The following is a 12767-nucleotide window of genomic DNA, read 5'->3' on the forward strand; positions in this document are numbered from 1 at the left end:
CCAGGATGGGTAAGGAATGGTGTCCCTAGCCTCTGTTTGTCAGATGGTGGAGATGGATGGCAGGAGAGAAATCACTGATCATTACCTGTTAAGTTCACTCCCTCTGGGGCACCTGGCATTGGCCACTGTCGGTAGACAGGATACTGGGCTAGATGGACCTTTGGTCTGACCCAGTACGGCCATTCTTATGTCCTTATGTCCCTGTCACACCCTGACCCTCCCTCCTCTGCTACCATGTCCCCATCATGCCCCAACCGTATCCCCTGTATGAAACAACTTCATCCTTCTCCCCACCCAGTATGATTGGTACCATCATCCACTGCCTCGGGAAGTGAACTAGACACCCTGACAGGTCTGGTCCGGGCTCTGGCCTCATCTATGACAGTCAAGACAGACCCAAAACGGCTGATGGCTCCAGTGCAGGTGCCCCTGCTGCTATCACCCCAGAGAAGGACACGGGAGGGCCATGGTGAGGGAACAGGTCGGGAAGCTTCACAGTGCATGGGCCACAGGAGGCTCCATGTGGGGTGGGCCTAGGACCCCAAATTGCCTTGATTCCTTCCTGTCCAGAGAACATTCTGCTTGTGCCCACTAAAGGAGCTGAGGACCCGCAAGCCTGAGAATCCCACCCCAGCAGTCCCCCTCCTGAACAGGGTCAGGGGAGGGAGAGATTGTGGGTGTGGGAAGGGGATCAGCATGACAAGCGAGTGGACACATTCCCACTGTTAAGGTGTAAGGTTGCTCCTGCCGTGTTAGCTCTGCCATATTGCACATGCTGCATTTTCAGTGCCCCATATTAAATAACCGATAATGCTGTGGCAACGCTAAAGGAAAGAGGAATAGAAAATGTCGCTTGCCAGAGCTTAGCTTAGGGAAGGTCCTGGCTTTTTGATGTGCAGAAAATCCTACCTGTCTCTTTGCACTAATGTGGGGGGAAATTTTTGCATGTAATTCCCATTTGATTTGATTTTTTCTTTTCAAGATACAACGCTGTCATGTTTCACGTTTTTGGCCATCAGTTCGCTCAGGACTTGTGCTCACAATTGCTCAGTAAAAACATATCCTTGCTTTGCAAATAAATAAATAAATAAACCCTCTGTCCCTCCCAAGGCAGCAGTGTTTGCTCAGCTTATCGCTAACCCCCTCCCCCAGCAAAACAAACAGCATGTGTTCCTCTTGAGGCGGGTACAGAGTATGCCAGGACTCAGCGTGACAGGGTATGTGCTGAAGCAACATTCCTGGAGGAGTGAAAACGGTGGTGGCAGCATCGGCTGGTGCCTGCCTCTGTGTCTTTTGCCTTCTCTATTCCAGTTTGCTTTCTGGCCCCTCTGCCTTGGGCCTGCTTTTCACTTCTTTCTGAGAAAAGTCTGAGGTGGAGGACTCAGACTCTGGGCATCTGATTGACTTTCTGCACCCAGAGTATGAGATCCCTGAGAGACCCACCTTTTTCTGAACAGTGGTGCCTGCCTGTCATTTAGAGGAGGTTGAAAGGGAATCCTCAGACTTCTCAAGGAAGATATTTGGGGGTATCATTCATGGTGCCCTGATAACTGGTCCAATATGAAGTCCATCCATGGTGCTGGTCACTCGTCTGAGGCAACTACTTGGAGAAGATGGCTGCACTCTCATTGCCAGCTGCTGCACCTCTTGCTGCTACTAAGCTCACTTTCTCTTGCAAGCTTTTAGTTCTGTGGCCAACTCCACCAGCAGAGCCTTGTGCATCAGCCTTGTTTGTGTGGTCCTTCTTCACAAAGACATACCACTGAAGCTACTGGACAGGTAATCCACCTGGAGACATGGCTAAAGGCCAGGCAACCTAAAGCTGGCTTGTTTATGATGTTACCAGCTTTGCCCATTAATATGGGGTATGCTCATTTATTAGGGTTACTCTTCGGGGGGGGGCAGGGGGCTGTATTTCTATTGATGTACTGCTGATGTCACTTGTGTTCTCATACAGAGCTCTACTTCTCCCTGCTGCAAGTGCCCTCCCAGTGGAGCTATCCTGCAGACCTAGGTTCCCCAGGGCTGGGTTCTTCCAGCCCCAGCCTCAGACAAGAACACACACATTAACAGAGGGTGTCTGAGAGGAGCGGGTTACTCAGCACTCCCAAGCTGACCCCTTATATATCCCCGGACTCAGTAAGCTGGTTCAAGCAGCACTTCCAAGCTGCCACCCTCATATGTCCCAGGTTCAGCCTGTGTCTATCCCCACTTTTCATGTTACAATTGTTCTGGTAGTAACCCACTCGATGAGCAAACCCCACAGGATTTTTGGGCGTTGCAGGATCTTTTAGCTTAGGTACAAGGAGCATTGCTGCAGAGCAAATGAGGAAACCAAAAAACACCCACGGGGTGGGGGAGGAGGGTGGGAGGGAGGGAGAGAGAGAAGCAACCAGCTTAATCATGAAAGTTATTTATTGCCAGGTAATAACCATACGGGAGCCAAACAAACAAAACAGTTATAATATTAAATCTAACTTAAACTTGATCATAAAAGTCAGATTTAGAAAACTATAACTGATCACAAAATTCAGGGTCAGAAGGCTATACCTAAAGAGAGAGAGGGAGAGCTGGGTTCTCACAACACCAGGAAGCTTGAATCGATTGGGGGTCCCAGGTGATGGTGGTCCCCCTAAGCGCGTCATGGCTGCAGCATGGGAATTGAACTAGAAAATTGTTGTCCCCATCTCTATCAAAGGGGATTTATCAGCCTTAGACACCAACAGTGTTTGAATGTTAAGTCCATCCAGCCGCTGCAGTCATGTCAACAACAAAACTGAAGCACACAGAGTTCCCGCAGCAGGGAGGAGTCCCTTCAAGAAGCTAATGACCTCAATGGCGACGTAGGCTGGGCATGTTTGCTTTGAATAGCAGCGGCACGTTGTGTTACAAGAATTGTCTTGTTAACAACAAGGCACGAGGCACCTTGGCTCCAAGCAGGCACGGCTGGTGTGTACACCGCCGAGCCGAGGCAGGGTGCGTTTGCCACGGGCTCAGCACAATTCCAGACTTCAGGTGAAATTGCTCTTGTGCAACTTGCACAAAAAAAACCTGCCGGCAGGGAGAGGAAAGAGAAACAATTCTCCTCTTCTTGGGCCTCTTCCCTCCCCAGGGGAAACTGGCCCTTATTTCACTGGGGATTAGAAATATCTGAGATGCCAAATTATCTCCATTATTACTAACAGCAGACCGGCAACCAGGAACCTCCTCCCCAGACTCAAAGCCATCGTCCGGCTGACTGGCTGTGACCTGTTTGTTATTTCCGAGTGCCCAAGGGGCGGGCTAAGGCCCTGCCCAGCAATGAGACATGGTCCCAGCCCCCAAGAGCTTATGATCTGAAACCCTTATCCTGCAGTCAGGTCCACGCAGGTGCGCTGAAGGCAAGGGGGCCCCGCCTGAGCCCAAGGATCCAGAACCAGCTGCAGGATCAGGGCCTAAATTCAGACCTGAAAGCGAGGCTCATAATAAAAAAAAAGGGATGGAGGGAGGGGGAGAGAGGGATGAGATAAGGGGAACCATGAGCAGACCATGTGGTTAATCAATAAGACACTCAATTAGGGCTTTTAACAATTGTTCACTGGCCTCTCCTAGGGGAGACATCGAGGGAGGTGTTTGGGGTGAATGGGTTTTGGGAGGGTGCCTCAAGCAGGGGGCAAAGACCACAGATGGCACCAGGGTAGCATGGGTGAAGGGGGAGGGGAAAGGAGGAAAAGGAGACCAGGGCGGAGATATAGAGGCCAAATGGCCTGAAGGCCTTCAGAACAGGCCAGGACACTTGGGCTCACTGCCTAGGACAATGGGGAGCCAAGTGGAGCTGGGCATACAAAGGGATGGGAGGCAGTTGATTAGGGACACAGCGACTAGGATAGACTGGAAGGGGCAGGCCAGCCGGGGAGATCAGAGTAACCAAGCCAGAAGGGAATGGGTGAGCAATTTTGCCAACAGGAGGGAAGGCACCGTTCAATTGGCCATTGGGCTCAGTGCTGGTCTTGAAATGTTCAGAGCAAGCAGAGGGTCAATCTCAAGAGTTCAGCCTTTTCGTATTCACACTGATCTCCAGCACACATGCCTGCCTGCTGCTCATCTCCTCCCAGCAACAGCAAGGTCATTGTACAGCCACAACTTGCTGTGAATCAAGGATGGAAGCTACTGCTCCACAGGGTGGTCACAACTTTCATCTCCCGTTAGGCCGGGGGGGCATTGCGAACAGCCCGGCCACACTTCCTGGCCACAGCCCGGACTGCTCTTTGTCAGGCAAGGCCGAAGGGTGTGCTGCTGTCACGCCCTTTCCTGGCCAGGTGGCCACTCGGCTACAGCTCAACTCAAACAGCCTTGGACATTAGAACCTGCTCCCCTCGGGCCAGGACAGCAGGGTTATTATCCCAGGCTGTCTAATTGCCACCGTCAGCGTTCCGCAGGCAAGGGCAGAAGAGAGGCCGGCCAGCGTCTCACCTGGAGGATGGCACCTCTAACGGCCGCCAGCATGCCAGGCCGCGCTTGTGTGGCGGAGACGCAGTCGGCAGGGAACTACTTGCTAAGTGTGCGTATCCCCCTGACAGATTTAAGTCCTCACCCTTGCACAGCAATAACCAAATTATCGGGCAGTTGTCATGGCAGATTGTCCTGACACCCTCTCGAGCTACCCCTTCCCCAATACACGACCCCAGCCACACGTCCTCACCCCCCTAATAAAGGCGCACATTCCTTCCCTCCCCCACCCTGTGACGCACGCACATATCCCCCCCCACGCTTATGAGAAAGCTGGAGCTGAGGTACAGTTCAGTAACTTAAGGGCATAAAACATCACAGGGATGTTGTAATTATCTCAGAACTGAGCATTAGAACACCAGGAAAGTCAGCATTAAGCTTAATTTAAAAGAAATCCAATCATGTTAAGATATGAAAAGACAAGTTAGGGCCCCCAAGCACCCTTAACTCTGCCCAGTAATGGCATTTGGGGGTTGAGGGAAGAGAAAGAAAACTGCATCTATCAATTTAATCTAATGTTGGAGAACAAACTAAAATGTCTTAATTGTAACCAGATGCTTATTGCATGGAATCACTAGAGGGCAGCAGGGACTTTTTAGTCTGTGGTGTACAGCGCCTAGCACAGTGGTGGGCTGGTCCACATTTGGAGCTCCTAACCCCTATGGAAATAGGAATAATAAATGACAATACAATGGAAATCTTAGCAGAGGAGTCCTAGTGCAGACAAGGTCTCAACCAGTTGCTAAAACTAGCGCTGAATTCCAGCTAGGGAGGTTGACCGTGTCTCTCCCCAAATTACCCCTGCTGATGCATTTTAATATGGCATTATTTTTCAGTTCCTGTCCTAAAATAGAAAGGCTGCTATTTGCTACAAAACAGCTGTCAAGTTCCATCCCAGAGGTGGTTGCACTTCAGTGCTGGGTGAAGTGAATCCTAAGGATATAGACACACACTCACGGACATCTTTGTATATCCATTAGTAAAGTGCTTTGGGTGGGAAGCACCATCAAAATGTCACCCATTCAGTAATTCTATTAGCTTCGCAGGGATCAAATTGGAACCTCAGAATCGTGCAGGGAGTGGTCTTGTATGCTCATGCGAGGGCAGAATTTGGACTCCCAACATTCAGATCCTCAAAATGCTCCAAACCGAAAGGCACTTCAGGCTGAAAACGTCAGCAGCCATCACAAATACACAGAGCATACACAAATACACAAATACACAGCCATCACAAATACACAGAACCTTGTAGGTTCTTTAAAGCAAGTGTCCACATAAAACACAACAGCAGAGTCGGCGAGTTTTAAAAATCCTCAGATTTTATTTTTTCCCCTCTCCGTTGTTTGTAACAACTTCTCCCAGTCAAAAGCTTACAACTAACATTTCCTTACCCAGCAGGTTTCTTGTGAATCTTGAATTTTTCCTGCCTCTCCTTAGAGGAGGTTGAAATTGACAGAGATCCCACCTTGTCCCCACTCTGTGCCCCAGTTGCACGATACCAGCACAGCTCCAAGAGTAGCTTGTGTTGAGTGCTGGGTAGGAGCTACACAAACAGTGGTGATCATCGGTTCTTCCGATTACAGGCAATGGGATGGTGGATTTAAGAAAAAGAGAGAGAGGATAAAAGCATCAGGCCATTTCACACTCCATTGTATGGACTGTAAACCAAGACAAATCTGGGACCTAAACACTTGAGGGTGAGGGACACGTTTTCAAATCACGCACGCACAAGGACCAGCAAGTGCTCAATCTGCACGTGCAGTTATCTGTTTGCACTGCTCAGATGCTGAGAATCCAGCCCTACATGTTTACAGAAAGGCCATGGCTGTTTAAGACATCAAATGTGGTTGCATATTAATTAGTTATTTAGTCAGAAGAGGCTGGTACCTTCTGAAGGCAGGTGAACAAAGACCAGGGCCAAATTCTGACCTCACTTAATCTGGGGTGTAGCTGGAATAATGGCAACTGTTTAACTGAGAGCAGAATTCAGTTCACAGCTGCAGGACAGAAGCTGGCATTGACTGTACTGTATATGACCTGCAACACGAATGGCAGAGCCCATCCTGCCTCCCTGAACAGAAGAGAGATAGCACCATGTGTATATTACCCCAGCTACCCCCATCCTGCTAAGCAGGGGGAGCAAAGGCAGGGGAGGGAGCCGTCTAAACAGGGGAACAGAGCAGTAATCTGTCACAGAGAAAGGGGCACAGGACTGCAAGAACCTTCAGCCATGTGGCTGGACCCGGGCACCTGGCTGGGATACCTACAGCAATCAGACCAGTTCTCAGGCACTTTGCAACAGGTGGCATCAGTTCAACAACTAAGAGAACAGGATCCTGGCATGCCAAGGTCGTTCCAGCCTCCCACGGGTCAGACCCAATGGGAGGAGTTAAGGCAGCAGGAGGTGCTCTTCCCTGGATTAGCCAGCGACAAGGAGGAGCCGCTGCTAAGGCCCAGGGGTCTGTTGACCTATGGTGCCCAGTGACGGCTTTGCTGAAGAGGGCACATTTCCAATTCTGTTCACTAGCGGGCCAACACCAGTGCAACAGATGTAGCGCCCCCCGCAGGTGTCAGTCACTCAGAGACAGGCCCCAAATCTGTCTGGGGGAGCAGAAGATACAGGGTTAAACCAAAGAGGAGCCAGAAGTCACCTCCAGATCTGCCTCTCCCCCCCAACCCCCAATAATTTGGCAGCCAGGGTGGGGGAATCCAGGTCTGATTGGTATGTCCCGAGCCCATCTCCAGATTACAGCTCTGCAGCTGCAGGTGGCCCTATGGAATGCGGTGCAGGGCCGTGGACGGCTCCCGAGGTAGATGCTCGATTTACAATCCCTTGTTAAAATAGACGTAAGGCACGCAGTCCCCATGCGTGGCCTGGATGCAGGCTCGGAGCTCCGGCTCCAGGCTAGACAGTGCCAGAGAGCTGCAGGGAAAGGAGATGGACAGTCAGGCTTTGATTTGCTCTGCATTTCTTCTCCCAGACCCTGCTGGAAGTGTCCTTGGTCTGGGAGCGGCTTTCTCTCCGGCTGGCTGGGGGGGGGAGGAGGGGGGGGTGGGCAGGAGGCAGGCCTTCCTCAGCCAGATCTTAACAGTGGCCATGGAATCAAGTCACTGGCTGAGATGAGCTGCCCTCAGGGCAGGCAGCAGAGTGCACAGACCTGGGGAATCCAGCCCCATCCTGCACCCTGATCCCAGCACAGGGGGCAGAGCGCAGAGACCTGGGGAATCCAGCCCCATCCTGTGCCCTGACTTCAGTGCAAGAGGCAGAGATGGGGACTCATCTCCCCCCTTCCCCACTCAGGACAGAGTGCACAGTGTGGGGATTAGCATCTGTGCACAGGTCAAACCCTTTGCAAGGGCAGCACTGGCTGCAAGCCCTCAAGATCACCAAGTTCCCAGGGACAGGCAAGGCCTTTCCAGAAGATGCCTGCACCCCCCGGGGTATTCAGAGGATAGGTCAGGAGAGGGGTTCTCAGGGAGGGAGAATGAGCGCGGCTGGTACCATCTCTGTGGGAACAGCGAGCAGGCAACCGGCACCATGAATAGGAGGCTGTAGGACAGAGAAAACCAAGTGTTACCATTGACAACTCAACATCCACTCTCAGAGCAAGAGCCAACCCTCAGCGACACTGACAGCCCCCACAAGAGTCACCTCTCCTGGAGGGTGCAAAGCTGAGAGCTGGACCACTCATGGTCATTCGAGCTCCCACGAGGTGGGGCATTAGCCCTGGGGAATCCTTGTTCCGCTCCGCACCTCCGCTCCTCAAAGGCCCCAGCGTGGCTTGTGGGACACCAGCTAAGTGGCCAGGTCACAGTGGCTGGCTAATTTCGGTGCTGGGTGGAGCGATCTAGCTACGCACCCCCATAGAGCACCCTGAGCATTGCTCTGGTGGAATGTCATGTTGGTGCCGGGGCCAAGGTTCAGTTCCCAGCCAGGCTGATGAAGTCCAAGGCGGCTGATTAACACCAAGGTGTAGGTGAGCACATTGCCCTGGACTCTCATACAAACACCAGCGAACTGGCCACCCACACTCGGCCCAGCAGAGCAGCTTCTCGCTCTGGAGCTTCCTTCCGTGCAGCTCTCTCCAGCAAGGTGGCTGAATGGTGAGTCCGGAGATCGGGGTTAAATTCCCAGCTTACACCCAGACTCCCAGCATATGTGACCCTGGGCAAATCCGTCTCATGCCTCAGTCTCCCGCAGCTGTAAAATGGGGATAATGCTTCTCTTCCTCCAGGAGACCCAGTGCTGATTTCACAAGACACTCCCATGCTACAGCGGTGGGGGTTGGAGAAGCCGAGGGATGGACGTGCCCAGTAGGATGAAGCCTGGGCCCCCAACCCCCGGTGCATGGCAGGACCTCCCTTGTTGGTCCCCCTGTCCCAATGCCAGACTGCTCCCGCTTCTGACTGTCACAACTGCTCCAGGCCTGATTCTCCAGAGTGCTGGCAACCCCTGGATTCCCCTGAAGCTGGGGAAGCTCGGAGGCTCTGAGAGCAAGGGTCTACGGGAATCTGGGGGATGGTCCCTGACAGGGCTCAGGAGAGCCCACAGCAGTTAGCATTGCTTGGATCCAGGGGATTTAGACACAGAGGAGAGGGAATACCATTGGGGAAGGGACAGTCCTTCGCAGTGTAGCAGGGACCTGGGTTCAACCTTTACCAAGGGGGACCTTCTCCTTGGGTCCTTCCCCCTTCCTCTGATCCACAGCATGGCAGTAGGACCTAGTGTATTGCAGATCCTTGATCTGTTCCTGATGCTTCTTTCTCCTCCACTTCTGGAGATCAGTCACCCAAGGATTCAGCAGGGGCCTGTCTACATTAGAGATCATCACGTGCTGTGCTGGAGTGAAGTGGGGCGTGGCCCCCCATATGACTCAGCCGGGTTTCACTGCTTCCATTAAGGATGTGACAAGCACCCTACGTCAGAGGAGCGAGCAGCTTCTCCTCCCCGGCTGTTGGGGCTTATGATACAGAGGGACGTGGTTAGAGCAGGGAATGGCGTCAGGATGCCTGGGTTCCATTGTCTAGTTCTGCCTCACTTTGTGGTGCTAGGCAAATCGCAAACCCTGCCTCCCCGCCCCCCCCACATTTGTGTCTCTGTTTCGCCAGCTCTGAAATGGGGATGTAATAATTATTACCTGCCTCAGAGGAGCACTGGGAGAATCCATGAATGATTTATTATTATTACTGAGGTTCTTATCTGTGGCAGGGAAGCCCTGGACTCTGAGCTTGACAGAAGGTGGGAAAAGAATGAGATTTTCAGAGTCCCTGCCTGGAAAGAGCCAGCTGTCTGCTCCTGTTAAGGCCGCACACTGACTGGGTTCTTTAGACGGCTCTTTTCTGAACCCAAAGCCGCAAGGCTGGAGCAGAGGAAAGGTGGTGATTCGGGAAGGAAGATACTTACAAGCCCCCGGCCAGCATCACTTGTAAAGGTGCGTGGAGGACCTGAATTCTCTGCAAAGAAATCAGCCCAGGAGAACGTGAGCCTGGAACGTCATCCCTAAAATTATCACAGCCAATGTCCAACCCAGCCCGGGGAGAAGGAAGCCTTCCCCCAAAGAGCTCAACGTGCTTGGTAGTCTGGCAAATCTTTTGTTCATATCCCATATACTCACATGCTTTCTGGGGCTCCCTTAGGGTCATCTGCAGCTCTAGTGGGCCCCCATAACTCAAAATGATAAGGGGGCTGGAGCACATGATTTATGAGGAGAGGCTGAGGGAACTGGGATTATTTAGTCTGCAGAAGAGAAGGATGAGGGGGGATTTGATAGCTGCTTTCAACTACCTGAAATGGGTTCCAAAGAGGATGGATCTAGACTGTTCTTAGTAGTAGCAGATGACAGAACAAGGAGTAATGGTCTCAAGCTGCAGTGGGGGAGGTTTAGGTTGGATGTTAGAAAAAAAATTTTCACTAGGAGGGTGGTGAAGCACTGGAATGGGTTACCTAGGGAGGTGGTGGAATCTCCTTCCTTTGAGGTTTTCAAGGTCAGGCTTGACAAAGCCCTAGCTGGGATGATTTAGTTGGGGATTTGTCCTGGGGGTTGGACTAGATGACCTCCTGAGGTCCCTTCCAACCTGGATATTCTATGATTCTATGACAAGGGCCAGCAGGGGTGGGGGGAAACTGAGGAAAGAGCACAAGCGAGAGATCCCAACCCCTACAGATGGTCCGGGGGGAAAAGGGAGAAAAGAGGGGGTAACAGGGCCATGGGGAGGTCTGACCACCAGGAAGGGGGAGCTGGATATGGATGTGGACAGGACGCCACTGCGTGGGGATGATGGAGGAGGAACTCAGAGACTCCTGAAACACTCACCTTCATGAAGGAGAGCTTCTCCAGCCGCTCCATGAGAATCGGCAAAAGAACTAGCCAGAAAGAGAGAGAGAGAGAGAGAGAGAGATTTTATCAGCCCAGCCGCTCCATTCTCTGCCAACAAAGCTCACTGAAGAGCCGGGGGCCAAGCAAGGCGAGATCCAACCACAAGGAAAAAGCCGTCACGGGAGGTGAGCCCTTGAGGTCACCCTGCCTGGCTCCCAATGGCCAGGGACATGCTTTGTATCAGAACCACCACACCAGTGCTCCCACTGCCAGTCGCTTACACCCAGGAGGGCCAACATCCCTGCCCCAGCCTGCCTTCTGACTGGGGAACCGAGCAAGCACCCCTGCTCTGAGCCAAGGGCAGGGAAAGGAAGGGGGCATCTCCTACTGCTCTGCAGAGCGTCCCGGTGGCAGGTACCAGAATAGCACTGAGACTAGAGGAAGATTTCCATCCAGCGGCTGAGTCATGGGGCCTGTCAGGGTGCATGGAGGGGGGAGGAGATAAAGAACAAGGGTGTGGGGGGGGAATCCCCAGGGGTTGGAGTGGAAGGGAATGGTCCTTTAGACCAAACAGGCAATATTTGGACTGTCTGTACATTGCCTTCCATCAGAGGGTCTCGGCACACTCTGCAGACACAAAATAAACCAGGTGCGCTGGCCATTGTACAGATTGGGAAACTGAGGCAGGCAGAGGGTCTGGGTGTCAGAGCCAGGACTAGGCCCCAGACGTCAACAGTTCCCAACCTTCTGTTCTACGCACTGGCATATCCTAGGCACCAGCCTTTCTGCGCCCAAAAGGCTCCCAGCCCTAGTCTTACCCCTCCCCTGCCTCCCGCTAGCCCCTGCACTGGTGGGCTTGCTGGTTGCCTCCTTCGTCTCCCCCACAGATTGCAGGGGAGGTGTCGCTGGTGCTCACCCATGCCAGGCGCTGCCATGACGATCCTGGAGACCACCACCTGGGTAATCCCCTTGGCCGCTGCGACCTGAAAGCAAGAACAACCGTCAGCCAAGCCTCTCCAAGGACTACATCTGACGGGGCAGTAACATAGCCAGCTGGGCCAGTCCGTGCTCGCTGCTCCAACGCCTCCGTGGGTCGCTGGGGGAGAGGGGGTGTCCAGGTCTGAAGCACCTGTGTCACCTACTCCAGTCCCATCCCCCAGCCTGCCCCAGCCCCAGGGAACGTGAGCAAACATGGCTGGATTGGCCTTACGATGGCAGAGTTAGGACCAGAAAGTTGGCAAGGCTGGGAGCTCAGACTTTTCTGCAGTTTGTCTCATGGGCCCCGCACCCCACCCCCATTCCCGCACCAGCTGTGGCATCAGCTCCCACGGAGACGTGATCCCGGAAAAGGATTCAACGTTTTTTCAGGTGGCTCAGCGCCACACGAGCAAAGCAGCCAGGCCATCAGAACCCATCGGTAACAGCCACCCCGCCCTGCTCCGTGACGTACCCTGGAATAGCCCAGCTCACGGTCCTTCTCGTCCGTCACCATGATCCCGTTAATGAGCTCCCTAAACACAGACAGGGAACCATGAATGCCTCAAACCCAACCTCCTGGCTCACCCCTGTCCATACCCCGCATGAAAACAGGGTGGGCCCTCCTCTCCTCCCCCCAATAGTGCCAAATGGTCCACACCTCCCCCCCGCCCCCGGCTTAGCACAACAGCCTCCCCTCCCCCAAACTCTAGGCCATGCAGGCACCTCCAAAATTTGCTCCCCAGAGGTTTATAGGCTTTGGCCCTTGACCCTGGTGTCATCATGCAGCCCAGTGCATTGTGGCTGTAAAATGCTATCCAGCTGGAAGGGCAGTCATCTGATCTGAGCGGGGATAAGGCAGGGTGGCGATGGAGAATTGGGCCCTTTTCAAACCTTCTGCCACGTGGGTGAGAACCATGCGAACAAGGGCCGATAAGGAAGGCGGAAGGGTGCAGTGTCTGTTTTTGTTCTGTTTGTACAGCTCGT

The 12767-nt window shown here is 53.1% G+C and overlaps 1 protein-coding gene across 4 annotated transcripts in view; it reads right to left on the minus strand.

The window, feature by feature from the left end:
• Positions 1-5786: 5786 nt before the first annotated feature.
• The window catches only part of SFXN2 (sideroflexin 2), a 29456-nt gene continuing 22475 nt past the window's right edge, over positions 5787-12767 (minus strand). For all 4 annotated transcript variants that reach the window (XM_073354495.1, XM_073354497.1, XM_073354496.1 and 1 more), the window contains 6 exons: positions 12256-12316; positions 11722-11788; positions 10803-10852; positions 9893-9942; positions 7991-8038; positions 5787-7411 (listed from right to left, as the gene is read on the minus strand). In XM_073354495.1, the coding sequence (XP_073210596.1) occupies positions 7312-7411; positions 7991-8038; positions 9893-9942; positions 10803-10852; positions 11722-11788; positions 12256-12316 (376 nt within the window). In that variant the 3' untranslated portion in view covers positions 5787-7311. The remainder of the gene's footprint in view (positions 7412-7990; positions 8039-9892; positions 9943-10802; positions 10853-11721; positions 11789-12255; positions 12317-12767) is intronic.

The sequence above is a fragment of the Lepidochelys kempii genome, chromosome 7, assembly GCF_965140265.1.
Source record: "Lepidochelys kempii isolate rLepKem1 chromosome 7, rLepKem1.hap2, whole genome shotgun sequence".
Taxonomy (NCBI): domain Eukaryota; kingdom Metazoa; phylum Chordata; order Testudines; family Cheloniidae; genus Lepidochelys; species Lepidochelys kempii.